This window comes from Capra hircus, chromosome 5, assembly GCF_001704415.2.
Source record: "Capra hircus breed San Clemente chromosome 5, ASM170441v1, whole genome shotgun sequence".
NCBI lineage: Eukaryota > Metazoa > Chordata > Mammalia > Artiodactyla > Bovidae > Capra > Capra hircus.
In genome coordinates this window covers 113,344,721-113,372,042 of record NC_030812.1, presented here as the reverse complement: position 1 = coordinate 113,372,042, position 27,322 = coordinate 113,344,721, and the positions used below count along the sequence as shown (strand labels likewise).

Genomic DNA, 27,322 nt, shown 5'->3' with positions numbered 1-27,322 from the left:
GAATAATTACAGACTTTTACATAATAATGTATAGCTTAAGCTGTAAGGTAGGTATAATTATTATTCTAACTTCTAGATGGCAAAATGAGACATGAAGGGGGTCTTCACTAGATCATAGCTTCGTGAGTCATGGAGGCAGAATCGGAGCCTAAACGTCCTCAGTGCAGACATCCACCCCGCCAAGATCAGTCTCTGAGCACCAAGTATCTCCTTGTGGAACTGGGTACAAGCGTGTGACTCCTACATGCTGTGTGGAAAAGAGCAATGTATGCTGACTTCCAGCCGCACTCTGCATGGTGCATATACTGTGGATTATTTGCCTTGAGTGCCATTATTTTCATTTTCATTCTAATGTCTGTTATACCTTGAGATGTACATTATCACATAAATTGTGGTAGGGGCCCCGAAACATACAAACCACTTAATAATATGACATTTTAGCATTTAGACTCTCACTCCAGGAACTATTTTGTTTGTGTTGATGTGCACCCTGTATTGATTGCCCGCTATGAATCTTAAGGAAAAAAAAAAACAAAACAGCCTTTATAACTTCAGCACATTCATTGAAAGCACTATGCTCTATTGTAAAGTGAAATATACCACAGGGTTAATTCCCATTTCACTAGCTCCAATCCCTGTCTCAGGGTTTATGAATGTTTAATGAACTGCCCTGGTCACCAGCCTTCCAGGTATTCAGAGCCCCTCGCCCCGTGCCACGCGCCCCCACCCCCAGCCATACAAGCAGTGCTGTGAGTTCGTTTCTTAAGTGAAGTTACTTCTGTTTCTTTATAGTTTTCTTGTCCCACAGCACCTAGTTCAGGACTGTACAAATTAGCCTCTGAACTTTATTTACTTTAAAAAAGTAGTTCTCAACCGGGCACCGTCTTGGCCCCCCAGGAGACATTTTGCAACGTCATGGGACATGTTTGGTTGTCCCAGCTGGGGCAGGGGTGCTTCCACTCTCCACTGGATGCAGCCCGGAGATGCTGCTAAACATCCCTCAGTGCACAGCAGGGGACTTCCACCCCCTCTCCCCTCCTACCCCCGCAACAAAGAACTGTCCGGCCCCAGCGTCAGTGGTACTGTGGGAGATAAAACTGATGCAAACATACCCATTCATGCCAGTGTTTGTGGTCTTCAGAAAAGCCAGGTTCCAAGTCACACAAAGAACGCAGACCCAGCATTTCTGCTACTTCTTATGTTCCGTAAAAGTGGTGGCAGGGGTGTGTGTGTTTGTATGTTCTCGTACAACTGGAAAAAGCTGAGACAGCCGCACAGATGCAGCAGTGAGCTCCCCTAAATGATCTGAGAGATGTTCAGAGCCAGTCTGGTTCACCGCCATTCTTTATTTTGTGGGACGTGTCAAACCATCTAATTGAACCCTGAAAAGGGAGGCTGGCAAGTGTACATTGCCAGGAGGTTCTTCAGCCTCCCCTGTGATCAGAATCCCTGGTGAAGTTGGCTCTGAGATCCCCGGTGGGTGATCAAATGTACATGCATGCTGCTGGCCCTGATCTCAGGGGATGAAAGCAAGAGGCAAGTAAGGGAGACGGGCCTGATGACAGAGGTGGTCATGGCGGTCATGCCGCTGTCAACGATGAGGGGCAGCTTGTGAAGGTCGACGTCCTCACTGTCCCAAAATGAAATGTGTGTCCTCGGTGATGATGTGGGCGAGTGGGCTACAACATGCTGCCTCTACAAGGAGGTGCTGCTTTCAGCAGTGATCTCAACAGTGATCAGTTTGTTCTCAACCATGATCTCAGAGTCTTTCCTGGTCTTTTTTTGAGACCAAAGGCCTGAACTGGCCTGACGGCTGGCCACAACTATTCGGCAAGGGAAGGGGAGAGTGATGGGGCTGCAAGACTAATTGACGCCCGTGGGAACTGCATGCAAGCTGGCTCCCTGATGAGGTGCCACGTTGACTGAGTGACAGATGGGCCCACACGAGCATGTGACACTCTTTGGAAGAGGAGCCATCCAGAAATAGAGCGTTAGTATAGATGTTGTTAGGGTAATTTTCGTTTCTTTTCTTTTCTTTTCTTTTTTTTTTTTTTTTTGCATTAACAGAAGGTCAAGAACATTACCTTATTCCCGTCTTTCTCTTAATTTTGTAGCATCAACTTTAGAAATCAGGTTCATAAGGAAAACATTATCACGAAGTTATTTAGACATGAAGATCACTATACATCGTTGAAGAAAGCACTGCTGCTCATCAAGTCTGTAAGATTTTGAAACTCTGGTGAAAACTCCCTGTTGCGAGGAAGGCTAACACTCAACAGGACCAATAAAAACTGTATACTCATTCATTTATCACTCACCAAGTATTTTTGAGCTCCCATTATATGCTATGGGCTTCTCAGGTGGCTCAGTGGTAAAGAATCTGCCTGCAATGCAGGAGATGCAGGTTTGATCCCTGGGTGGGGAAGATTCTCTGGAGAAGGAAATGACAACCCACTCTAGTATTATTGCCTGGGAAACCCCATGGACAGAAGAGCCTGGTGGGCTACAGTCCACGGGCTTGCAAGAGTTGGACAGAACTTAGCGACTAAACCACCACCACCATTATATGTTGGCACTTATTCTGAGTGCTTAGGGATGCAAAGCCTGACGTCATGAGCTGGGTCTAGTTGGGAAGATAGGGAACATAAAGCTTACTGCAATGTAGTGAGATGAATGCCAGGGGCTGAGAACAACATGTCTCAAGACTGTTGAGGATGGAGTGACTCATCACCATTAGCTGTATAATTAAGGACCAACCTTGACCTGTCAAGCTTTCCTCCCATCCCCACCCTAGAGTTTATGGGTTCGTAACCAACTCGTAGCCCTGAACGGGAACATTTTCTTAGTCCCAAAATAGTCTGTTTAACTGCTTACCTGTCCTGCAAAGGGAAGCTTGTTCATGATTTTGCTTTAAACATTAGCTTCTGTCCCACTTTCACGTTCATTTTAGAAAGCAGCGTTCGGATGCTTTTGGTTCAGAGCCACGTCTCACAAGTTCGTTATTTACTGAGCACATCCACTTACTGAATCTCTAGTAAATAATCAGGAGTGCACTGAACTACTTTGCCTCAGGCTCAAACACAGAAGAGGAGTCCCCTGGCCACTTTGCCTCAGGCTCAAACACAGAAGAGGAGTCCCCTGGCCTCCGGGTCCCCCTGACCAAGCCCGCCACCCGGGGACAGTCTCCGCTGTGGGCCGGGCTCGGGGGAGGCTCCCAGGGCCTGGAGGAGGGCTCGTCGGTTGCGGTTTGCGCTCTGCTCTGGAGGCCGCAGCTGCACGCCTGTGTCTGTCTAGAATGCTTCCGCACAGCGTGGATTCCAAGCTCTGGGTTCTGCTTTGTCCAGAGGAGATGCTCTAGCTGGTGTGCCAGGCACAGTTCATCTTCATACCTACTGGCCTGTTCTCTGAGAACAGCCAGGAATAGGGAACCCATTCTACATGCCAGGCTCTGCCTCCAGTGATTTTTGTGGTGTCCACTCATGTTAGCCTCTCAACACCTCCGTCAGGCAGGCACTGTTGTTACCTTCACTCGATCCTGTTTGTTTCACCCTCATTTGCTGAGGAAAGGAGGCTGGGGGGTGAGTGCCCGGCCCGACGCTCCCCCTGCTAATGAGCGGTGGGGCTGAGATTGGAAGCAGCTGCCCCCCGAGCTGGCGCACTTCCGCCCTGCACTGAGCCGCCTGTCAGCACTTACCAGGCCGCCGCTTTAAGATAAACGAAGGCTCCCATGTGTTCACCCCCCTCAGCTTTATTAGTATATTGAAGAAGTAATTTAATTAAAAACAGTGAAATCTTCACCTCTGCTAATGGAGGGCTGTAATAATGCTTACTGAGCCGAATCTCAGTGACTTAACAGTCCCTGATGCACCTCTGGACAAATAGACTGATGAACGCACACAGAAGGTGGGGATTGAGTGTCTGCTCCGCGCCAGACTGAACCCACGGGTGAATAAGGCCAAGTCCCCACTGCCGTCGAGTTCACCCTCCGGAGTATCGCAGGAGAGCCACAGGCATCACATACTGGGAGCCACAGAGGCGGGGTTTCCAATGGGGATCCCCCCACCCCACGCCTGCCAATCATTTGCCTGGGTCTTGGCCACATTCTGGGGCCTGGTAGGAGAAGGAGAGCAGAGGGAAAGAGCCAGCAGTGGGCACGGAATGGCATTTGGCCACAGAGGTCGGCCCTGGGAAGCAGGACCCACTGCCGCCGTAGAGAAGGACGCAGAATTGTTAGAAGACAGGCTTTCAGTCTGCTCCGAGTCACACACCCCGCCGAGCCGTGTGTGCTGCCTGAGTATGCCTCTGCCCTCGTGCCAAGTGGACCCCCTCACTCCACTGACTTACGTTTAAGTCGGGCATGGCTCATTTTCTAGCACCCAGAAACAGTTTGTACCCTGCCTATTCATGTACTTCATTCTCAGTGCGGTCATCTGCAGCTCACATGATATTATGAGTAGAACGTCCCAAAGAACCTTCCAAAAGTTATTAGAATTCATCATAGAATTGAGAAGGTCATTGGATACAGGGTCAATATACAAAGATCAGTAATATTTCTATAAACTGCAATAAGCAATTGGAAAAAGAAGTTTTAAAATATTATTGCTAATAATCCTTTAAAAAAGAAACCCCAAATACCTGGAAATATATCTAACCGAAAATGTGCAAATCCTCTGTGTTGAAGACTTGGAAGATTGCTTATACACATAGCCACCTGCTACAAACTCAGGGTGTATAGAAGGAAGACATGCTTCTCAGCTCATTCTCTGAGGCTGATGTTACCTTGATACCAAAGCCAGTTGAAGAGATCACAAGAAAAACCACAGACCGATATCCTTCATGAATATAGTTGCAAGAATTCTCAAAAATATTAGCAAACCGAACCTAGCAACGTGTAAAAAGAATTAAATGCTATGGCCACACGAGGTTCATCTCAGGATGGCAAGGTTGGTTTAACTTCCAGAAGATCAATTATCATCACACACAATAGAAACAAAGGACAGATCTGCATGACCATAAATGCAGAAAAAAAAATTTGAAAAATTCAACACTCATTCATGATAACAACTTTCAACCAACTAGGAATAGAAAGGAAATTCCCTAACCTGATAAAGGGCCTTTGTGATAAACCCAAAGCTAACAGCATAGTTGGGCTTCCCTGATGGCTAGTAAAGGCTTTGCTTGCCAATGCAAGAGGCAAAGATCTCAAAGGTAGGAAAGATCCTACCCAGGGATAGGTAGGAAGGAATTGGTGATAGGTAATAGGTGATAGTTAGGAAGGATAGGTGAGAAGGAAATGGCAACCTGCTCCAGCATTCTTGCCTGGGAAATCCCATGGACAGAGGAACCTGGCAGGCTACGGTCCATGGGGTTGCAAGAGTCCGTCACAATTTAGTGACTAAATAACAGCACAGTTAATGACAAAAGACTGAATACTTCCCCTAAATCAGGCTGCTGCTGCTAAGTTGCTTCAGTCGTGTCTGACTGTGCGACACCATAGACGGCAACCCACCAGAGTCCCCCATCCCTGGGGTTCTCCAGGCAAGAACACTGGAGTGGGTTGCCATTTCCTTCTCCAATGAATGGAAGTGAAAAGTGGAAGTGAAGTTGCTCAGTCATGTCCAACTCTTCGCAACCCCATGGACTGCAGCCCACCAGGCTCCTCCATCCATGGGATTTTCCAGGCAAGAGTACTGGAGTGGGTTGCCATTGCCTTCTCCGCCCGAAATCAGGAAAAACACAATAATGTCAGCTCTCGCTACTTCTTTCCAACATTATACTGAAGTTCTAGATGATGTAATCAGGAAAGAAAAGAAAGAAAAGGCATATACATTGGGAAGAAAAAAGTAAGACTGTCTTTAATCACAGACCACTTAGTCCTGTAATAGAAAATTCTAAGGAATGCACTCACACACAAACTGCTAGAACTAATAAATGAATTCATCAAGGTTACAGGATACAAGCTCCATGGACAAAAATCAGTTGTATTTCCATGAATTAGCAATGAACAGTCTGAAAATAAACTTCAGTAAGCAATTCCATTCACAGCAGCATGAAAAGAATAAAAAACATAGAAGTAAATTTAACAAAAGAAGGCCAGGTTTGTGTACTGAAAATTATAAAACATGGTAAAAAGTAAAAGAAGATGTAAATAAGTGAAGAGACATTTAATATTCATGGATTAGAACACTCAGTATTATTAAGGTGGCAATTCTCCCCAGATTGATCTGTAGATTCAATGAAAGCCCATCAAAATTCCAGCTGGCTTTTTTTTTTTTTTTTGGCAGAAATTGTAAATCTGATCTTAAAATTCATTTGGAAATGCAAAGGTTGCAGAATAGCTAAAACAATTTTGGAAACAAAGAGTGACGTTAGAGTACTTAAACTTCCAGATTTTGAATCACAGGAAAAAGTTAGAGTAATAAAGACAGGGTGGTACAGGCATGGGATAGACATTGCTCAATAGAACATAATTGAGGGTATGGAAATAACCCCTCACATTGATGGTCAATTAGTTTTCAACCAGTTCAGCAGGTGAAAGAATAATCTTTTCAACAAATGGTGCTGAGACAAGTGGGTATGCCAACAAAAGTCATATAGTCAAAGCTACGGTTTTCCAGTAGTCATGAACGGATGTGAGCATTGGACCATAAATAAAGCTGAGGACCAAAGAATTGATGTTTTCAAATTGTGGTGGTGGAGAAAAACTCTTGAGAGTCCCTTGGACAGCATGGAGATCAAACCCGTCGATCCTAAAGGAAATCAACCCTGAGTACTCATTGGAAGGACTGATACCAAAGCTGAAGCTCCAGTACTTTGGCTCCCTGATGTGAAGAGCCAACTCTTGGAAAACACCCTGATGATAGGAAAGATTGAGGGCAGGAGGATAAGGGGTTGACAGAAGATGAGACAGTTGGATGACATCACCGACTCAATGGGGGTGAGTTTGAGCAAACTCTGGGAGATAGTGAAGGACAGAGAAGACTGGAGTGCTGTAGTCCATGGGGTCACCAAGATTCTGTCATGACTTAGTGACTGAACAATGCAAAAAGATGAAGTTAGACCTTTCCTTTACATTATATGCAAAAATTAACTTAAAACAGACCATAAACCTAAATATAAGAGCTAAAACAGTAAAAGTCTTAGAAGACATATGTATAATTCTTTGTGACCTTGTGTTAGGCAAAGATTTTTTTAGATGTGATACTAAAAGCATGATCCACAAAACAACAAAATGTATAAATTGGACTAATTTAGAATCAAAAACTTTTGTTGTTCAGAAGATACCATTAAGGAGGTGAAAAGACCACAAACTGGGAGAAAACGTATGCAAATTCTATATCTGGTAAAGGACTTATATCTAGAATATATAAGAACTCTTAGAACTCAATAAGAAGACTACCCAAATTTAAAACGGACAAGACTTTAATAGACATTTCAGCAAAGAAGATATAGGGGTACCCAGTTGACACTGGAAGCGGAGCTCGACATTGTTAGTCATCAGGGAAATGTAAATCAATAGGGCAATGAGATACCACCTCACACCCCCTGGAGTGGCTACTGTCAGCAAGACAGATAGCAGTAAGCGCTGGTGATGCCGTGGCGATGGCACTTACACACCCCCCCCCCGGGGTCATACAATGGTACGACTGCTACAGAAAACAACAGAGCCACGTCCTAACAATTTAAAACAGATTTACTACATAACCCAGGAATTCCACTCCTAGATATGTCTGCCCAAGAGAAATAAAAACATATGTCCACACAAAGGCTTGTGTGCAAGAGTCCACAGTAACATTATTCCTCATTTCCAAACTGGAAACAGTCCAAATGTTCATCAACTTATGATAATACAAAACGTGCCGTATCATACAATGGAATAGTAGTAACCGGAATAAAAAGAACAAAATACCAATCCACGCAACATCATGGATGAGCCTCACAAACGTTATACCTGTTGAAAGAAGGCAGATGGAAGGTGCATACAGATAAAATGTTGTACAAGTCTACTTACATGAAATATCCAGAAAAAAAGCAAATATGTATAGGGATAGAAACTAGATTAGTCCCTTAGGATAGGGTAGATAGGATAGTGACAGCAAATGGGCACAAGGTTTCTTTGGGGTGATGGAAATACTCGAATTAGAGAGTGATAATGGTTGATTTCAGAACTTACACCCCCAAAAGATGTGCTTTTCGTTGCAGGGGACTGGAATGCAAAAGTAGGAAGTCAAGAAACAAAACACCTGGCGTAACAGGCAAATTTGGCCTTGGAATACGGAATGAAGCAGGGCAAAGGCTAACAGAGTTTTGCCAAGAGAACGCACTGGTCATAGCAAACACCCTCTTCCAACAACACAAGAGAAGACTCTACACATGGACATCACCAGATGGTCAACACCGAAATCAGACTGATTATATTCTATGCAGCCAAAGATGGAGAAGCTCTATACAGTCAGCAAAAACAAGACCAGGAGCTGACTGTGGCTCAGATCATGAACTCCTTATTACCAAATTCAGACTTAAATTGAAGAAAGTAGGGAAAACCACTAGACCATTCAGGTATGACCTTAATCAAATCCCTTATGATTATACAGTGGAAGTGAGAAATAGATTCAAGGGACTAGATCTGATAAATAGAGTGCCTGATGAACTATGGACGGAGGTTTGTGACATTGTACAGAAGACAGGGATCAAGACCATCCCCATGGAAAAGAAATGCAAAAAAGCAAAACGGCTGTCTGGGGAGCCCTTTCAAATAGCTGTGAAAAGAAGAGAAGTGAAAAGCAAAGGAGAAAAGGAAAGATATAAGCATCTGAATGCAGAGTTCCAAAGAATAGCAAGAAGAGATAAGAAAGCCTTCCTCAGTGATCAATGCAAAGAAATAGAGGAAAACAACAGAATGGGGAAGACTAGAGATCTCTTCAAGAAAATTAGAGACACCAAGGGAACATTTCATGCAAAGATGGGCTCGATAAAGGACAGAAATGGTATGGACCTAACAGAAGCAGAAGATATTAAGAAGAAGTGGCAAGAATACACAGAAGAACTATACAAAAAAGATCTTCACAACCCGGATAATCACGATGGTGTGATCACTCACCTAGAGCCAGACATCCTGGAATGTGAAGTCAAGTGGGCCTTAGAAAGCATCACTACGAACAAAGCTAGTGATGGAATTCCAGTAGAGCTATTTCAAATCCTAAAAGATGATGCTGTGAAAGTGCTGCACTCAATATGCGAGCAAATTTGGAAAACTCAGCAGTGGCCACAGGACTGGAAAAGGTCAGTTTTCATTCCAATTGCAAAGAGAGGCAATACCAAAGAATGCTCAAACTACCACACAATTGCACTCATCTCACATGCTAGTAAAGTAATGCTGAAAATTCTCCAAGCCAGGCTTCAGCAATATGTGAAGCGTGAACTTCCAGATGTTCAAGCTGGTTTTAGAAAAGGCAGAAGAACCAGAGATCAAATTGCCAACATCTGCTGGATCATCGAAAGAGGAAGAGAGTTCCAGAAAAACATCTATTTCTGCTTTATTGACTATGCCAAAGGCTTTGACTGTGGATCACAATAAACTGTGGAATACTCTGAAAGAGCTGGTCATACCAGACCACCTGACCTGCCTCTTGAGAAACTTATATGCAGGTCAGGAAGCAACAGTTAGAACTGGACATTGAACAACAGACTGGTTCCAAATAGGAAAAGGAGTACGTCAAGGCTGTATATTGTCACCCTGCTTATTTAACTTCTATGCAGAGTACATCATGAGAAACGCTGGGCTGGAAGAAGCACAAGCTGAAATCAAGATTTCCGGGAGAAATATCAATAACCTCAGATATGCAGATAACACCACCCTTATGGCAGAAAGTGAAGAGGAACTCAAAAGCCTCTTGATGAAAGTGAAAGTGAAAACGTTGGCTTAAAGCTCAACATTTAGAAAACGAAGATCATGGCATCTGGTCCCATCACTTCATGGGAAATAGATAGGGAAACAGTGGAAACAGGTCAGACTTTATTTTGGGGGCTCCAAAATCACTGCAGATGGTGATTGCAGCCATGAAATTAAAAGATGCTTACTCCTTGGAAGGAAAGTTATGACCAACCTAGATAACATATTCAAAAGCAGAGACATTACTTTGCCAACAGAGGTCCGTCTAGTCAAATCTATGGTTTTTCCAGTGGTCATATGGATGTGGGAGTTGGACTGTGAAGAAAGCTGTGTGCCAAAGAATTGATGCTTTTGAGCTGTGGTGTTGGAGAAGACTCTTTAGAGTCCCTTGGACTGCAAGGAGATCCAACCAGTCCATTCTGAAGGAGATCAGTCCTGGGTGTTCTTTGAAAGGACTGTTGCTAAAGCTGAAGCTCCAGGACTTTGGCCACCTCATACAAAGAGTTGACTCATTGGAAAAGACTCTGATGCTGGGAGGGATTGGGGGCAGGAGGAGAAGGGGACGACAGAGGATGAGATGGCTGGATGGCATCATCGACTCGATGGACACGAGTTTGAATGAACTCCAGCAGCTGGTGATGGACAGGGAGGCCTGGAGTGCTGCGATTCATGGGGTCACAAAGAGTGGACATGACTGAGCGACTGAACTGAACTGAATGGTTGATTATTGAAAATCATAAATATTAGTTGTCGACGACTCCTACTTGGACATTAAAGAATGGTCACTCCCCCACCAAAAAGTACCCTGAACATACCCTGTAAATTACTTAATTTTCTCCAAGGAAACCTGTCCTTTTCACGTTTTGGACCCTGAATCTGTAGTTGGCGTTCATGCACTGTTGCATCACTTAAAGTGTTTGGTCAGATTGATATTCACAATCTCTCTTTATGAAGAGATGGGGCCCTTTATTTCCCCTGCCTTTCCAGTAAATAGTTTCTCTCGATTTTGATAGTCAATTTACTTATTGACAATTTTTTATTCTGGGAGAAGAAGTTTGCCCCCCAGTATTTTGCTCATGTTTTCTTTATGGTGCGTGGCTGAAATTTTTCTCGCTAAGTAATTGTCCATTTATGTAATTGACGAGGTTGGTGGTAGTGCAAACAAGCATAATTAATATTCTTAGTAAATTGGCAAGTTGCAATTGAATTTCCAGGAAATCCTATGCCCAGTGTGGCTGAGCTGCAGGGTCCTCAGGTGGGTTAGGGCAGGAAAAGCTGTTTGGCTTCTGAGACCACCAGCATTCAGCCTGTCCTGGGGAGAGGGTCAGCCTCTTTCTTGCCACATCCTGACAAAGGACATCGTAGCAAGGGCACTGGCAAAGTTCTAGATTCCCTCCCCTGACTGCTCTTGACACGTGGGTTATACAGTGAACATCAGCTGAGGTTTTTGTGTTTGAAATCACAATTCTATTTGGCCCCAAATCTTGATTTATTAAGTGCTGCCCAATACATGTCATGCTTTTCCTTCCTTTTCTTCCTTGTTTTAAAAAAAATTCCCTTATAATATTTTCATGCTCAGAAACCTGACGGACAGATAACAGGGCAGGAACTGCAACGCGTTCTAAATTGCATGGTTGTAAACATAAGTGACTCAGAATTCAGAGAACTAATGCGAGTACTTGACCCTGGGTGCACCGGGTGTGTCAGCGTCAGCAAGTTTACTGAGCTGATTGAAGAGAACCCTAAGGTGAGTTTTGCCACAACTTCACGTTTCTTTCTTCTGTTTATGGTAGGAGACGTAAGTGTTGTTAGTGAAATAAGAGATGCAGGTGGAATATGGTTTGAATAACTGAATGCACATTTTCCACCAGAGTTAATTTTAATTTTAAGTAAGAGTTGTGTTGAAAAGCTGTTTGATTTTAACTTTTAGTTTCTAAACCTGGATTTGACCCCTGGGTTGGGAAGATGCCCTGAAGAAGGGAAAGGCTACCCACGCCAGTATTCTGGCCTGGAGAATTCCGTGGGCTACAGTCCATGGGGTCACAAAGAGTCAGATACAACTGAGCGACTCTTGATTTTCTAAATCTCACTGAAGGATGAACGTTGACATTTGCCAAAACTTTCCTTGAATGGCAGCACTTGATAACACCAGATATAACTGCTTTTCACAGCATTTCAGTAGCACTGCTAGAACCTGCCTGCCCATGCAGGAGACGTAGGAGACGCGGTTTCGATCCCTGGGTCGGGAAGATCCCCTGGAGGAGGGCATGGCAACCCACTCCAGTATTCTTGCCTGGAGAGTCCCATGGACAGAGCAGCCTGGGGGGCCACAGTCCATGGGGTCACAAAGAGTCAGACTTGACTGAAGCGACTTAGCACGACTTAGCATTTGAAATAAAACAACACAACTGCTTCTTGCCTCTAGTGGCAGACACTTAGGGTATTTAGTTCTTTTGGCTGAAAGTTGATAGTTTTGTTGTTATTGATCCTTCTATAACTTTAATAGCTATTTAGCATTTTAAAATTTTAAGAACTTTGAAAAAATCGGATTAGTTTCAGATAATGCATGCCATGGACATTAGCAGAGCCTCATTGAAATGTTTGTTGAAGATTTCTTTTTACCAGGTATAGGTTAGCTTTTAGTTTAAATTTTATGGTTTGTGTACATTCATGGTAAGTTGCTTCAATTGTGTCCGACTCTTTGGGAACCCATGGACTCCTGTGACCACCAGCCTCCTCTGTCCGTGGGATTCTCCAGGCAGGCATATAAACAGATGGATTAGAAACACTGGAACACGAGATGTGCAAATAGAAGAAAATTAAGATCACCGCTAATTCTCACATGGAGGAATTGTATGACGTTTTTACTCACTCTTGCATGTTCTTCTAAACCTTTATACCTTTATACACACACACACTAGTTTTTGCAGCTTTATTGAGGTATAATTGATATATAAAAGTACACAATTTAACATACAGTATACAATTTGATGAACTGGATATATGCATATATATTTTTTTCATATATGATATCTATTTTATTTTAAAATGAGATATGTAATTAGTGACTTTTAAATTTATCATCAGTTAACATAGTGTTAACCCTTAGTGTCAGTAAAAATTCTGCTATGTAATATTAAAAGATACAGAGTAGTCCCCATTGTTATAATCTGGGTGTTCATTACTTAATTTCTAGGTGATGGATTTTTTCATGCTTGTTGTACTTTGTAAAATAAACACAAGTTGAATGTTGTTATCCTCATTTCCAGATAGGAGCTGGTGGGCTCGAGGTCTAAACTATTGGCTAGTCAGGGACAAAACTGACTGCCCAAAGTCCGTCTGCCTCCTAAGCCTCCACTGCCTTTATGAGTGATTTGTATTTATACACATTTTCTGTTTCCCAATCAGCTGCACAAGATACCTGCCTGTAAAGACACCAAGATGCCTCTCTTCCTGGCTTGGGATTCAGTAAGTAACGCTTTCCTGTGTGGCCCCAGGGTGCTCCCTCCCACCCCAGGTTACAAACATGCAACTTGGTAAATATCATTTTTTTCCCCCCGGTAGGTGGAAGAAATTATTCATGACTCGATTGCTAAGAATCCATCAGCTTTCTGTAATATGCTGCGGTCATATGACCTCGGAGACACAGGACTCATTGGGCGAAATAATTTCAAGAAAATCATGCGCGTATTCTGCCCATTTTTAACAACTGAACATTTAGTAAAGTAAGTTTTCAGGTAACAGAATTAGTTCATGTGACGTCTTCCTTAAAGTCTGTTTGATAATTCTAAACCTTTTTCTACGTGTTTTCTGCCGTGTTAGTAGGTAGTACTGGTAATAGCTCCTAGTTATTGAGCCCATACTAAGCCTTGAACGTTGGTTGAGAACCTGGCATATATACTATATGACTGAATCCTTGCCACAAGTGTGTAGGGCTGCATTACAACTCCTTTTCCTGAATAAGGAGACAGAGGCCTGAGGACGTTCAGCGAGTCCTTGGAGACACACGGGAGTGAGCCATGGAGCCTGGGTCCCATCCTGCTTGCCATGACCCCTGTGGTCTGAATCTTCATGCTGTTTTACCTCCCAGGGTGTCTGGCTGCGACCAACCAGCCCATAAATGGTAGCCTGACTGATAGTTTATATATATAATTTATAGTTCATTTTAGTTTAAAACTTACTTTGTGGTAGCTGAGCCGAAGCTGGAGGGTACAGGGATATTAGAGAAAGAAGAGAAGGGTGTCCTGAAGATTCCATGGGTCCTGCCTGGTGTCTGTTCCACCCTCCAGGTAGAAGGGCTTGCCCCCTGTGGCGTTCCCTCACTACAGATGACCTTGACAACCAGCAGGCTGGAGTGGGACTCAGGCAGGATGGCGCCTGCCACAGGCTGCCCTCAGAAACGGGTGGCCAGTGCTCCCCAGGGTGTGGGCAGTAATCTGGGAGATTCCTGTAGGTGGAAATTCAGAGGCATCACAAGGATGCTCTTTCAGTCCTTCCAAATGGAATGTTAAAAATCTTATTTTTTTTTACTTTGCTTCATATTACATCGGTTTGAAGTGACCCAGTTGTTGGCCTCTCTTTCTATGAACATTCATAGCCCATTTTCCCCATGGCTTATAAGAAGTGGGGGCAAGGCTTTCCCCATAAGGAGGGGCTTTCGAGAGCTTGGTGTGCTGGGCCAGCTGTTTGCATCCATCCAGTTTACAGAACTCTTGCAGGAAGGTCAGTTTGCTTGGGGCAGGGGGAAGAAACCAAGCAAAGGGAGAAGCAGGTGACAGCAAGCCCAGAGGCGGTTCTGGAGGAGCTCAGGGAGGGGTGAGGGCTGGGCTGGGCAGTGGGCGAAGGCGGAGGCCACGGGGATGTCCGTGTCTGCAGGGCTTGCTTATGACTGTGCTGAGTGCTCAGACCCAGGGGAGAGGGAGAGAGAGGGAGGAGCCCAGGGCTGGCTGGGCAGCTCAGTTGTCCTTCCACTTGGTCTATCACTCAGTGAGTGTTGCATGAGTCTCCTGCCTCTGGCCATCCTGTTATATCAGTAAAAAAAAAAAGTGAAGTCGCTCAGTCGTGTCCAACTCTTTGGGACTGCATGGACTATAGCCCACCCAGCTCCTCCATCCATGGGATTTTGCAGGCAAGAGTACTGGAGTGGGTTGCCATTTCCTTCTCCAGGGGATCTTCCCGACCCGGGGAGTGAACCCAGGTCTCCTGCATTGCAGGCAGATGCTTTACCATCTGAGCCACCAGAGAAGCTCCTGTTATATCAGTCAGTTCAGTTCAATTCAGTTACTCAGTTGTGTCCGACTCTTTGTGACCTCATGAACTGCAGCACGCCAGGCCCTGTCCATCACCAATTCCCAGAGTCCACCCAAACCCATGTCCATTGTGTCAGTGATGCCATCCAACCATCTCATCCTCTGTCGTCCCCTTCTCCGCCTGCCCTCAACTTTCCCACCATTAGGGTCTTTTCCAATGAGTCAGCTCTCTGCCTCAGGTGGCCAAAGTATTGGAGTTTCAGCTTCAACATCAGTCCTTCCAAAGAATACCCAGGACTGATCTCCTTTAGGATGGACTGGTTGGATCTCCTTGCAGTCCAAGGGACTCTCAAGAGTCTTCTCCAATACCACAGTTCAGAAGCATCCATTCTTCGGCGCCCAGCCTTCTTTGATAGGTTTACAGAAAGGCCTTCATTTACTGGCGGTGGGGGGGGGGGGTGTCTAGCGTGGGGGAAGGAGAGCAGAAGCGCCCGGCGTGGCGTGCGAGCCCCAGAGTACCATGTAGGCACAGTTCTGGAAGCCCGGAGGGTGGGGCCAGGGCACCGAAGGCGAGCAGCTTCCCAGGGACGTGAGGCTGGAACCCGGAGAAGAAAGGGGAGAGCCTTGCAGGACGTGGGGCAGCAGGGGATGCTCCCGCGGGACAACTGGGCGGGATATGTGAGGAGAGCGGCAGGGGCCCGCGGCGCGGGGCGGGAAGGGCAGGCGAGAAGGACGGGCACCCCCCCCCCCCAGGGGACCGGAGTCATCCAGTGGGCAGGGTCCTCCCCACCCGCGGGCCGGCAGGGCGCGGGCGCACCGAGTCCCTGTCGCCTCTGCCGTGCGGCCCACAGCCGAGAAGCAGAGCTGAGGGCCAACCGGAGGCCGCGAGAGGGTCTAGAGGGGGCGAGGGGCCACGCCCGGTCTGTGCTCTGTAAACACAGCTCTGGCTCCAGGGAGGGGGACGGGTGTAATGGGGGAAAGGGGAAGGAAGGGGCCGGAAGGAGGAGGGGCAGAGGACCGTGGGGCCGGCTGCTGCGGGGTGGTCTGCGCAGCAGAGGAACCGCCCGCTGACTCTGGACAGGGAGGCTGACGGCCGAGAGCGCAGCGGTCTCCGGGGATGCCCGGGGCTGCTCCAGCCGCCAGGTGGGAGAGACAGGGCCGCTGAGAGAGCAGACGGGGTGAAAGCGCCAGAAAAAGGGCTGCAGGAAGACGTGGGGCTCAGAGGGGAGTCTGGGCCGGGACGAGACCCCGGGGTCCTCACACGACCGCTTGCTCGTTTGTTCGTTCGACAAGCGTTTGTCTAGGGTTGACGGTGGACTGGCTGGCTGAGGTGAGCAGGCCTTGGGCAGGACCTGAGGGCACCACCAGGCAACCAGGGCCCCGGCTGGTCCCGCAGCAGAGGAAGCCGAGAAGGTCGGGGCAGGGGTGCCTGAGGCTAAGGGGGCAGGGGCCCAGCGAGGTCAGAGGTCACAGAGGAAGCAAGTGGGGTGAGCAGTTGGGTGGGGGGAGACCCAGCAGGTCCTCAGGATGTGTGTGGTGCAGAGAGGCCAGGGTCAGGAAGGGAGTCCCCTGGCTTCACAGACAGGCTCTGGCAGGCCTGTGGGCTGGGAAAAGCCGAAGACTGCAGCCAGCATCTGCGGAGGAAAAGCAGATGGAGCCAGGGTGGGAAGAAGGGTTATGGGGGTGCTGACCTAGGAGTCCCCCCTCCAGACTTCTCAGTGCAGGGGGAGGCGAGATCGCCAGCTGAGCGGGCAGGTCACAGGTGGAATGGGAGGCTTGGGAGTTAAACGTTTGCAGCAGCTTCCAAGGGCCAACAGAGGGGAAGCTCTTGAAGTCTCCGTTTACTTGTCCCTAAAAAGAAGATGACGCCCAGTGGCATTCATGTTCTACCTGAGTACACTTGATTTTCTTTATATCAACTCCTCTTTTTCTGAAGTATATTAATTTTTTAAAGCCTTTTCTTATATGTAAAAACATCATCACTCACTGTAAAGAGATTACGCTAAGTCTGCCTTTCATGAAAACAGTATGATTAAATCCTAATGAAATGTCTCTATCTGCCAAAGGCTCTGAGCAGAAGCCTTGCTATTGCTTTGTTAAAATGTAGGTTAATAAATAGAAAAAAAAATATGAGTTATGTTCGATGCCACTTAAAGTAAAAGAAATGGGAATTTGCAAACAAGTGGAAAGACAGAGCAGGAAGGAGAAGGTGGTTCGCGCATGTGTGCTGGTGGGTGTGTAAATGAAAAAGCCTCTCTGGAAAGCAGTTTGGTGTAACAAGGGGCTTCCCTAGTGGCCCAGATGGTGAAGAATCTGTCTGCAATATGGGAGACCTGGGTTTGATCCCTGGGTGGGAAAGATCCCTGGAGAAGGGAATGGCTGCCTGTTGCAGAATTCTTACTTGGAGAATCCCATGGACAGAGGAGCCTGGCAGGCCCCAGTCTATGGGGTTGCAAAAAGTTAGACATGACTGAGTGACTAACACTTTCACTTTTTTCACTTTGGTGTGAAAAGGACCATCCCCTGCCCACTTTGTCCCTGTGGTTCTTCTAGGAAAACGTACCATGAATACATGTGGAGGTTCAGGGTGTGTTTGGAATACCACTGGCTGACCTGCCAGGGGTGTTGGGTTGGGGTAGGGTGGGCAGGAAATGAGGATGAACCCAAGCTTCTGGCTGAAGCACGTGGGGACTCAGGGTTGTCATCTGAGCTGGGGGAGGCTGAGGGGGACAGTTTCCGGGAGTAGAAATCAGAAGTTTCATTTTAGACACGTTAACTTGGAAAGGAGATTGGTGCACATCTCACCACCCAGAGTGGCAGGTCACCCCATTCGCCTCCTTCTCCACCTTCCCCGACCCCACCTCCCAGGTGCTCCCCACCTGTCGCCCGGCTCCACTTTTCCTGGCTCCTGTCATTTGTTTATGTTTATTACCTGTGCCACCCCACCAAGGATGTAAAATGTGGAGACTTTGTCTCTTTGGGCTGAAGCTCCAGTACCTAGGAGTGGAAGAGTGCCTGGCTCATGGACAGGGCATCTTAAATGTCAAGCGAGGAAATGAATGAATGAATGAATGAACGTTAGTGGGTTGATCATGCAAGCACCTGGATTTTTGAGATGCAAGCCTTTCTATCTCTTCTCCATTATGTAACCAGTCTTTGTCTAAGCTACAAAATGAATTTGCTCAATCATGTCCGACTCTTTACAACTCCATGGACTATAGCCTACGAGGCTCCTCTGTCCATGGCATTTTCCAGGCAAGAGTACTGGAGTGGGTTTCCATTTCCTTCTCCAGGGGATCTTCCCAACCCAGGGACCAAACCCGGGTCTCCTGCATTGCAGGGGCAGATGCTTTACCATCTGAGCTACCAAGGAAACCCTACAGAGATGATCACATTAAAACCCTGCTTGAAGCACTTGGGTGTCCTCTTGCCATTAGGAAAACACCAGCTGCTTTAACAGAATGTGGCTTCCCAGCCCCTCAGGATCCTCAAGCCCCTCTGGAACTCGGGCTCTGTAGCCAGAAGGCCTGGGTTCAAATCCCAGCTTGGCCCTGAACAAGCTGTGAACTTGGGCAAGTGCGGAGCATAAGAGCTGTGGTGAGGATCAAATGAGGTGATAGACACAAAGCCTGCCACCCAGGGTCAAGCGTACATGGAGCTCTCATTTGCTGCGGCCATTCCCGCAGGTCCCAGCCCAGCGAGGCTGATGCTGAGCTCTCTGTTGTGTCCGGGTTTTCAGACGATCTGTTCCCTCCTTTCAGAACGAGCCTTCCCCAGCCTCTTGCAGCTCCGTGAGGTGGGCTTGCTGTGCATTGGGAGCATGGAAGTCTTAACCACTGGACCACCAGAGGAGTCTCAAACTAACCCATACTTAAATAATACAATTGGAAGAAATCCATCAAGTGTGTATATCTCTGTGAACCCATCACAAGCTGTCAACCCAGATTCTAAACTTTTTCATCGTCCTTAAAACTTCCTTGTGCCCTTTGCAAACCCTCTCTTCCACCCACCTGGCACCATGTCACTGCAGATGACTTGGCATTTTCTAGGATTCTCTGTAAATGCAAGCGTACAAGATGCCAGGTTTTATTCACCAAGCATAATGTCTGTGCGGCTCACTCACACTGTTCTGTGTATCCACAGTTGGTTCTTGTTCATTGCAGAGTAGACTTCTCTTTTATGGCCTTCCCCAGCCTTGTGGATCCATTCATCTATGGATGGGCATTTGGTTTATTGCTAATTTTTCTCTTACAATGAAAGCTACAGGTATTATACCAGTCTTTGTGCAGACATACGTTTTTATTTCTTCCAGCCAAGTGCCTATGGGTAGGATAGCTGGATCCTCTGATGAGTATGCCTTCGGTTGCCCCACTGTCTTCCAAAGTGGGAGCGCCATCTCGCACTCCACCAGCCGTGGAGGAGACCTGTAGCCACTCACCTCCTTGCCGACACTTGGTAGGCTCCTTCTTATTTCAGCTGTTCTAATGGGCGTGTTCTAATTATTTTTAAAATTCAGACTCTGCAGTAAGTTTCAGGATATTGCTTCAGGAAGAATCCTTTACAAGAAACTTTTGGCATGCCTAGGAATTAATCGACCGCCCACTGTCTCTCCAGTTTCCGTGCCAAAGGGTCAACTGTTAAACGAACAACTTCAAAAAGAGGAGCAGCCGCTGCCAGACCTTTCTGAGAGGTAAAACAAAACAAAAGCATGTATTAAAACCACGGTGCCTACCGCAGGATATGTTAGTTGCTCAGTCGTGTCCGACTCTTTGCAACCCTGTGGACAGTAGCCCACTGGAGCACGCCAGTCTCTTCTGTCCGTGGAATTCTACTGCAAGGTAGACAGTAAATATTTGTTGACAAAAATGAGTATTTAAATATTTGGGGATTTAAATAAGAAAGATGGCAAATGATGAATGCAGTGATTAGAGTCAGGGCGTTTTAGAGCAAGCAGAGATCTTAGGACTACGCTACACTGACTAATTAATTCCAGGATTGAAAGCACTGAGACCTGAGAGGAGGTCTGGGGACTGGCCTCACATTATTTGGGCTTCCCAGGTGACGCTAGTGGTAAAGAACCCCCCTGCCAGTGCAGGAGATATAAGAGACATGGGTTCCATCCCCGGGTCAGGAAGATACCCTGGAGAAGGAAATGGCAACCCACTCCAATGGAATCCCATGCGCAGAGGAGCCGGCAGGGTACAGACCATAGGGTCGCAAAGAGCTGGACACAAATGAAAGCCACTTTGCATGCTCAGGTTATTCACAGACTGAGTGGACACCCTGGGGGAAGGACCCAGGACTTTCAGCTCCCAAAGAACCCATCTGCCACTCAACTGTTGCCTCCCTGCAGTCGCACTTTTTGCCAGAGTTGTAGCTTCCTTACTGCTGTATAATATTTATTGCAAAATATACTCATAACACTGGTTAACATTTTCTAACATGAATGATAGAATTACTTAAATGATTGCCAAATTGAATCGTAACAGTAAAACGTACTTAGTAAATCCATTAAAAGTCAGACTGATGAATATTTTAGCCCTTCATTTTGAAAAATATAGGTTTAGCCTAATGAAAAGATATTATTTTAACTTGCTTGTTCTATAGCTTATACTAAATCCATAAGGAAAGATAAAACGTAGGACTAATTGGCCGACTTCACTTTGTCATATCCCCTTTAAAAAATTCTCAAGTGTAGAGCAATGGGAATATTTTAATGCTAAGGTGATGAAATTTGACTATCTGGGCACTTTAATAGTAGCTGCTTTATAGGTGAGTAGAAAGATGGTATTTTAAGAGAAAGGTAAAAGATTCTATAAAGTGCTACGTCTGCCTCCCAAAAAAGCGGTGAAAGAAGTACTAGCAGGTTAGCATTTCATCAAACGTGGGCATTCCTGGAGAGCTCTTAGGGCTGGCAGAAGCAGCAGGTGAGGAGTCGAAGTCCATTCTCCGGACCATCTCATGGCTATCCAAATGAGGTCTAGGAGGCTGCAGGAGGGCTGGAGAATTGTTAGCCTTCAAAGACACATAGATTCTCACACTCAGACACAGAGCACACCACGTAAGATCTGTATTATATAGATTAAATCGATTTCACAAGTCAACTTGGATTAATTGTGGACATCCCTTCCTTCCCCTGGCTGTCTGATGATCTTTGATCTGGTGACCACAAAACAGCCTGTTTACCTTAAGGCTGTGTAGCAGGCTGTGACTTTGCATTTTCCCAGTTCACTAAAGTATCCTTTCTCAGCCGTGTCTTCCCACTCACACGCCAGATTCAGCCAGCTCAAAGCACAGCTGAAAACCTCAGGGCTGACACCAGCCCCTGCCCCAAAGCTCCCCACCCTGGCCTGCTGCCTTGTGCTGGGACCTCGGCCCGGGAGGGGAGCTTACCTGACACAGTGACACAGAGCTGCTGGCCTGGCTCTGAAGCTACGAGCCATGGGCGTGTAAGAAGTCCCCGAGTCCCTCCCTTGACCTCAGCGTCTGTCTGCGCGTTTGTGAAAAGGGGATGGAAAGCCCCTGTGTTGTCCTGGGTTGAACCATAAGCGGGTGAGTTCTGTAGCAGGGGTCCCCAACCTCCGGGACCTCATGCCTGGTGATCAGAGGTGGAGCTGATGTAATAATAGAAGTGAAGTGCACAATAAATGCAGTGAGCTTGAATCACCCCCAAAGCATCCCTCCCCCTTTCCGTGGAAAAACTGTCTTCCACAAAACTGGTCTGTGGTGCCCAAAAAGGTTGGGGGCTGCTGGCTTATAGAAAGCGCGCTGCTGCAGCTGTGTGCCTGCTTGTGATTTTAGAGCCAAGCCCGCTGAGAGCCAGGGTGCCATGGCCAGGAACATGACAAAGGAGGAAGTCATTGAAAAGCTCAAAAGCTGCATACGGCAGCAGGACCCAGCACTGAGAAAGCGGTTTCTCGACTTCACCAAGGAGCCTGATGGCAAAATTAACATGCATGACTTCAAGAAGGTAGGAGAGTAAGGTTTCTCTTCGTTTCTGCGTTTCCTCCTTTCCGGAAGGAAGTTCAGTTGTCTTACTGTGCCGCTGCTGCTGAGTCGCTTCAGTCGTGTCCGACCCTGTGCGACCCCAGAGACGGCAGCCCACCAGGCTCTGCCGTCCCTGGGATTCTCCAGGCAAGAACACTGGAGTGGGTTGCCATTTCCTTCTCTTACTGTGCTACCAGGCTCTAAAGGCACAAGCATTAAGGTTTTTTTCAGTCAGGGTTTATTCCAGGGCAAAACGGATTCATTTCTAGGCATCTTCCGACAATGTAAAAGGATTCTTCTGGCCAAAAATATCCTTGGCAACTTTCTTCAGACTATGCTTCTGATGTGAATGCGGCTGGTTTTTGATAGTTAACCTTTCAAAACAAAGGGTTCATTGGTGCTTTCCTTGGCCATCCACTGAGGACCCGGCTCCGTGTGCGAGGTGGGGCAGTGGCGGGGGGGCAGGGTGAGGCTGCTCAGGGCCCCCCCAGCCCTGCCCGCGAGGGCTTCCCGGGACGCTGTGATAACAGAGCTGCGGTTTGTGCCGCAAGAAAGTGGGGGAGAAAGAAACTGGCAGTGAAAATGGGAAGCTCAGAGTGCTGATTTGCATGTGCTTATGGGAACTGGGGAGGTTCATGCCAGAAAGAACTCACTTTGAAGGGTTCTGCACAGACTTCTCAGGAATGAATTTGCACTATTGCTTAAAATTCCTATTATGATCCCCCTGGTTCATCATCTGCAGCTATTTTAAAGGGAAACCTTGCCGCTAATACGTAGTAGTGTCCGTGTGGACACCTTCAGAAGAAGGCAGTGAAATATATTTCCAAGAAGAGAGGTAATCAGATTAGCAGCTGCAGTTTATCTAGTGCCTGCCCCCATGCCAGGTGCTGAAATGGGCTCTGTCCGAATCTCATTTCCAAGCCTCTCATCGGCAGCAGTGTGGAGGGTGGGTGGAGGAGGGGGCCGGCTGGTGGGGGGAGGGGGGAAGGGATTAGATGGCTGTGGAAACAGTCCAGACCTCCCCTTTCCCAAGCAAGAGACGTGGAAGTGGAGGATCTAGGTTTGTGAGCCTAAGGGGCCCAGCAAGGAGACATGGGGTAACAGGTAAGCGAGAGGACAGAGTCAAGGATGGTTCCACAAGTTCTGGCTTGGTGGGGGGGGGGGGGGCGGGGACCAGGAACTGGGAGCCAGCCGTTGCCGACTGGTAAGAGCAGCTTCGGTGGGTAAATGGGCAGGAGTCATGGAACCCTCCCAGGGCCTGGTCCCAGGTTCCACCCTGAATCACCTGGCAAATGGGGCCTCTTTGTGTTTGACTCTGATTCTTTTTTTTTTTTTAATTAAAGGTTCTTTATTTTTGTTCTGCTGGGTCTTCGCTGCTGCGCGGGCTTTTCTCTAGTTGCGGCAAGTAGCTGCTCTCTGTTGCGGGGCTTCACATTGTGGTGGCTTCTCTTGCTGTGGAGCTCAGGCTCTAGGCTGCGTGGACTCCAGCAGTTGCAGCTCGCAGGCTCCCGAGCTCAGGATCACTTGTTGTGGCGCTCAGGCTTAGCTGCCGCGTGGCCATGGCGTGTAGGATCTTCCTGGACCAGGGATCCAACCTAGGTCCCCTACACTGGCAGGTGGGTCCTCAACCACCAGGCCTGCAGGAAAGTCCCTGGTTCATTTCTTTATTCTGCCTGTTTATCTTCCTCCAGTAAAAACATATGCTCCAAAGGTAGACATTTTTATCTCTTTTGGACAGAGATGTATCCCAGTACTTGGCACGCAGTAGGGCCCAGAGGACATTTGCTGGATGAACAGGTGAACCTGAAGAGTTAACTAGAAACCCCAGGGGAACCTGAAGGGCCACCACCTGCGGAGTGAGGCAAGCAGCCGCTTCAGAAGCCAGTTGGGGTTCCTAAACATGAGGCTGGTTCCCCTCTCCACCTGGCGCACCCACCCTGGCCCCGTTCTCTGCCCCCTGCCCGTCCCTACATCCCGGCCAAGCGGAGGGGCAGCTGCAGCTCTGCTCTTGCTTCCCGGTGGCACCGGCACGCCTCTCCCCTCCCTGGTTGCTGGCTTCCTGGAGACATGCCAGTGGGTGGCAGGGGGTGCGGAAGGCAACACAAAATACTAGAGGACGGAGATGCAGGGAGAGGAGTCTCTTGTTTCAGGAGACTTGACAACCGGTTCACGGCGAACACAGTTAGGGGAGTATCCCACTGGCTTCCCTCTTAGTGACTTGTTGGGTTTAACTTCTGAAAACCTCCTGTCGTGACCAGCCGTTTAACTTGAAGATCAATAATCGTGGGGTGACTTTCAACCATCCGCTGGGGACCCAGATTTCAACTCGATAGGCTGGTAACCTCAAAGCATTATGTAAATGTAAGTTTTCATTGTTAAATTATTTACCAATGAGAGCAATTCTACCGCTGGTGAAGTCAGAGCTGGGGAAATCATGGGCTTATACTATAGAAAGAAGCCAGAATTTAGATTGGACATAATGCAAGGCACCCAGATGTTAAAGGTTTGCGAATACCCAACTTCAGTGGCAAGGAAACCTTTGAAACCAACTCTGCAGAGAGCTTTAAGTGTTAACGATGACTAATTCTGTAATGGGAATGATAGCAATGATAATAACCATGGTGATAATGCTAACCGTTGCTAAACTAGTGATGGTCTCGCTACGCTGACTGAAGACTTACTGACTCTGCCAGTGTACAGGCACTGGGCGTGTTGCTTCACAAGCGTTACTTGTAACTGTCACAGGAGCCCCATGAGACATAGATCACATGAAACCCACGTCGCAGATGAGGAGACCAAAGCTTAGGACTTAAGATCATGGCTCAGCGTGGTTCAGCTGGTAAGCCATGCAGACACTCAGATTTGAATCCATGCCAGTCTGTATCAACCTCAGACCCTTGCTGGGAGTCATACTGGCTTGGTGGGTGTCATACAGGCTGTGTGTGTGTGTATGTGTGTGTGTGTGTGTGTGCTTAGTCACTCCGTCATGTCCGACTCTTTGCAGCCCCATGGGCTGGGGCCCTCCAGGCTCCTCTGTCCATGGGATTTTCCAGGCAAGAATACAGGAGTGGGTAGCTATTCCCTTCTCCAGGGGATCTTCTTGACTCAGGATTGAACCTGGGTTTCCCACATTGCAGACAGATTCTTCACCTTCTGAGCCACCAGGGAAGCCCATACAGGCTAGCTGGGTACAACCGATGGCAGCTTTGAGCTTGCATCTGGCCTCAGAGTTTTGTGGAAAGGACATTACTTTTAATAAGAATGCCCCTTCACTGCTTCCTACCAGTTTGATTGTGGGGAGGCAATGTTCTTCCCCTCCCTTCCCCCATTCTTACCAGTTAGTAGCGCAGTGGCTGCAGAGTTTCAAGCCCGGGGCATTGGGAGTGAAGCTCTAAGTCCTATATACTCACTTGCCCAGTTCTGTGTCCATGTACTTGTTCATCCTTTGAACACAGGCAGTGCTTTGCCATTGGCTTGAATACCTTGCAAACCATCATTTGTAAAAATCACTACAGATAGTGACTACAACCTTGAAATTAAAAGACGCTTGCTTCTTGGAAGAAAAGCTGTGACCAACCTAGACAGCATATTCAAAAGCAGAGACATTACTTTGCCGACAAAGGTTCCATCTAGTCAAAGTTACGGTTTTTCCAGTGGTCATGTACGGATGTGAGAGTCAGAACATAAAGAAAGCTGATCGGTGAAGAACTGATGCTTTTGAACTGTGGTATTGGAGAGACTCTTGAGAATCCCCTGGACTGCAAGGAGATCCAACCAGTCCTCCACCCTAAAGGAAATCAGTCCTGAATATTCATTGGAAGGACTGACTGATGCTGAAGCTGAAACTCCAATACTTTGGCCACCTGATGCAAAGAACTGACTCATTGGAAAAGACCCTGATGCTGAGAAAGATTGAAGGCAGGAGAAGGGGACGACAGAGAATGAGATGGTTGGATGGCATCACCAACACAATGGATATGAGTCTGAGCAACCTCCGGGTGTTGGTGATGGACAGGGAGGCCTGGTGTGCTACAGTCCATGGGGATCACACAGAGTCGGACACAAACGAGTGACTGAACTGAACTGAATACCTTGCACTCTAAATTAGAAGTGCTGTTTATTCTTAGCAGCCATCACCTTCCCTGTGGTGGAGGCAGGAGGTGATGGGCTACACAGGTCCTCTTAGGAGAGACCCATGAGAATAGAACCCAGAGCCAGGCGGAAGCTGACAGGCCCCTGCGTCCCTGCATGGTCATCACTGGACTCTGTTGCTGTTTTCACCTGCCGGGTCAGGCAGCTTTTGTCTGTCATGCAGACTCTTATTTGTTAACTGGTAATGGACTTTCCCCCTTTTCTCTCTTGATTGTAGGAGATATCAGAGTTTCTCGTTAGTGTAAGATAACCAGGGACCCCACACTGAGTTGAGAGCCCTGAGAGAGGCAGAGCTGCTGGGGTTTTCATGAGCTCATGGTCAAGTATGCAATTTCCACTGTGGGAGGGAAAAGGACTGCTCTTTCTGGAATTGTACTAGCCCTGGTCTGGGTATTTTGCATCATCCATTAAATCGTTGTTCACAACAACCCTGTAACACATATTCTTTCTCTCAGGAAATCCCACTCTTCTGCTTCATTGCTCGGGCCTCTGCACCACAAATCCTGTGACTTCCGTGTGTTTTTAAATGTCCCAATTTATTTAAATAATGAGTCAAGAATTTGTAATGTTGCCGAAAACCATTTTTGAATTTTAGGATGATCTAGAATCTGTATATTCCTTCTCCAGATACATTTCCCCCTTTTCCTATCCTTCATCTGCTGAATTAGCAGCAAACTCCCAAAACAGTAGCTTAAATGTTTAAAGTGGCTATTTTTCTCCTGTAAGAGAGACGTCTGAGGTTGTTGCTATAGGGGCGGTGCAGCAGCTCTACATTGTCTGCAGACTGTACTTGTCTTCCCACGTTGCGTCTAGCTTCTTACTCTTTCAGTCTTAGCCTCATGTATACAAGATAGCTGCTGGAACACCAGCTATCACACACATGCTTCAGGCATAAAGAAAGGAAAAAGGGAAGGGCAAAGGCTTGAGCCAGAGAAGGCTTTCTTTTTTAAAGGGCTTTTTTTGGAAGCTCCTCAAACTTAACATTTTGTTGTAATGTATCATAAGCTTCCGCTTACATACACACTCTTTGGCTGGGCACATT

At 47.0% G+C, this 27,322-nt stretch overlaps 1 protein-coding gene across 1 annotated transcript in view; it reads left to right on the top strand.

Annotated features, from left to right (window-relative positions):
• The window catches only part of EFCAB6 (EF-hand calcium binding domain 6), a 257,461-nt gene that overhangs the window by 117,244 nt on the left and 112,895 nt on the right, over positions 1-27,322 (top strand). Inside the window, exons 12-17 of the mRNA XM_013964311.2 lie at positions 2,115-2,220; positions 11,472-11,639; positions 13,301-13,360; positions 13,457-13,617; positions 19,658-19,831; positions 21,943-22,111. Of these exons, the coding sequence (XP_013819765.2) occupies positions 2,115-2,220; positions 11,472-11,639; positions 13,301-13,360; positions 13,457-13,617; positions 19,658-19,831; positions 21,943-22,111 (838 nt within the window). The remainder of the gene's footprint in view (positions 1-2,114; positions 2,221-11,471; positions 11,640-13,300; positions 13,361-13,456; positions 13,618-19,657; positions 19,832-21,942; positions 22,112-27,322) is intronic.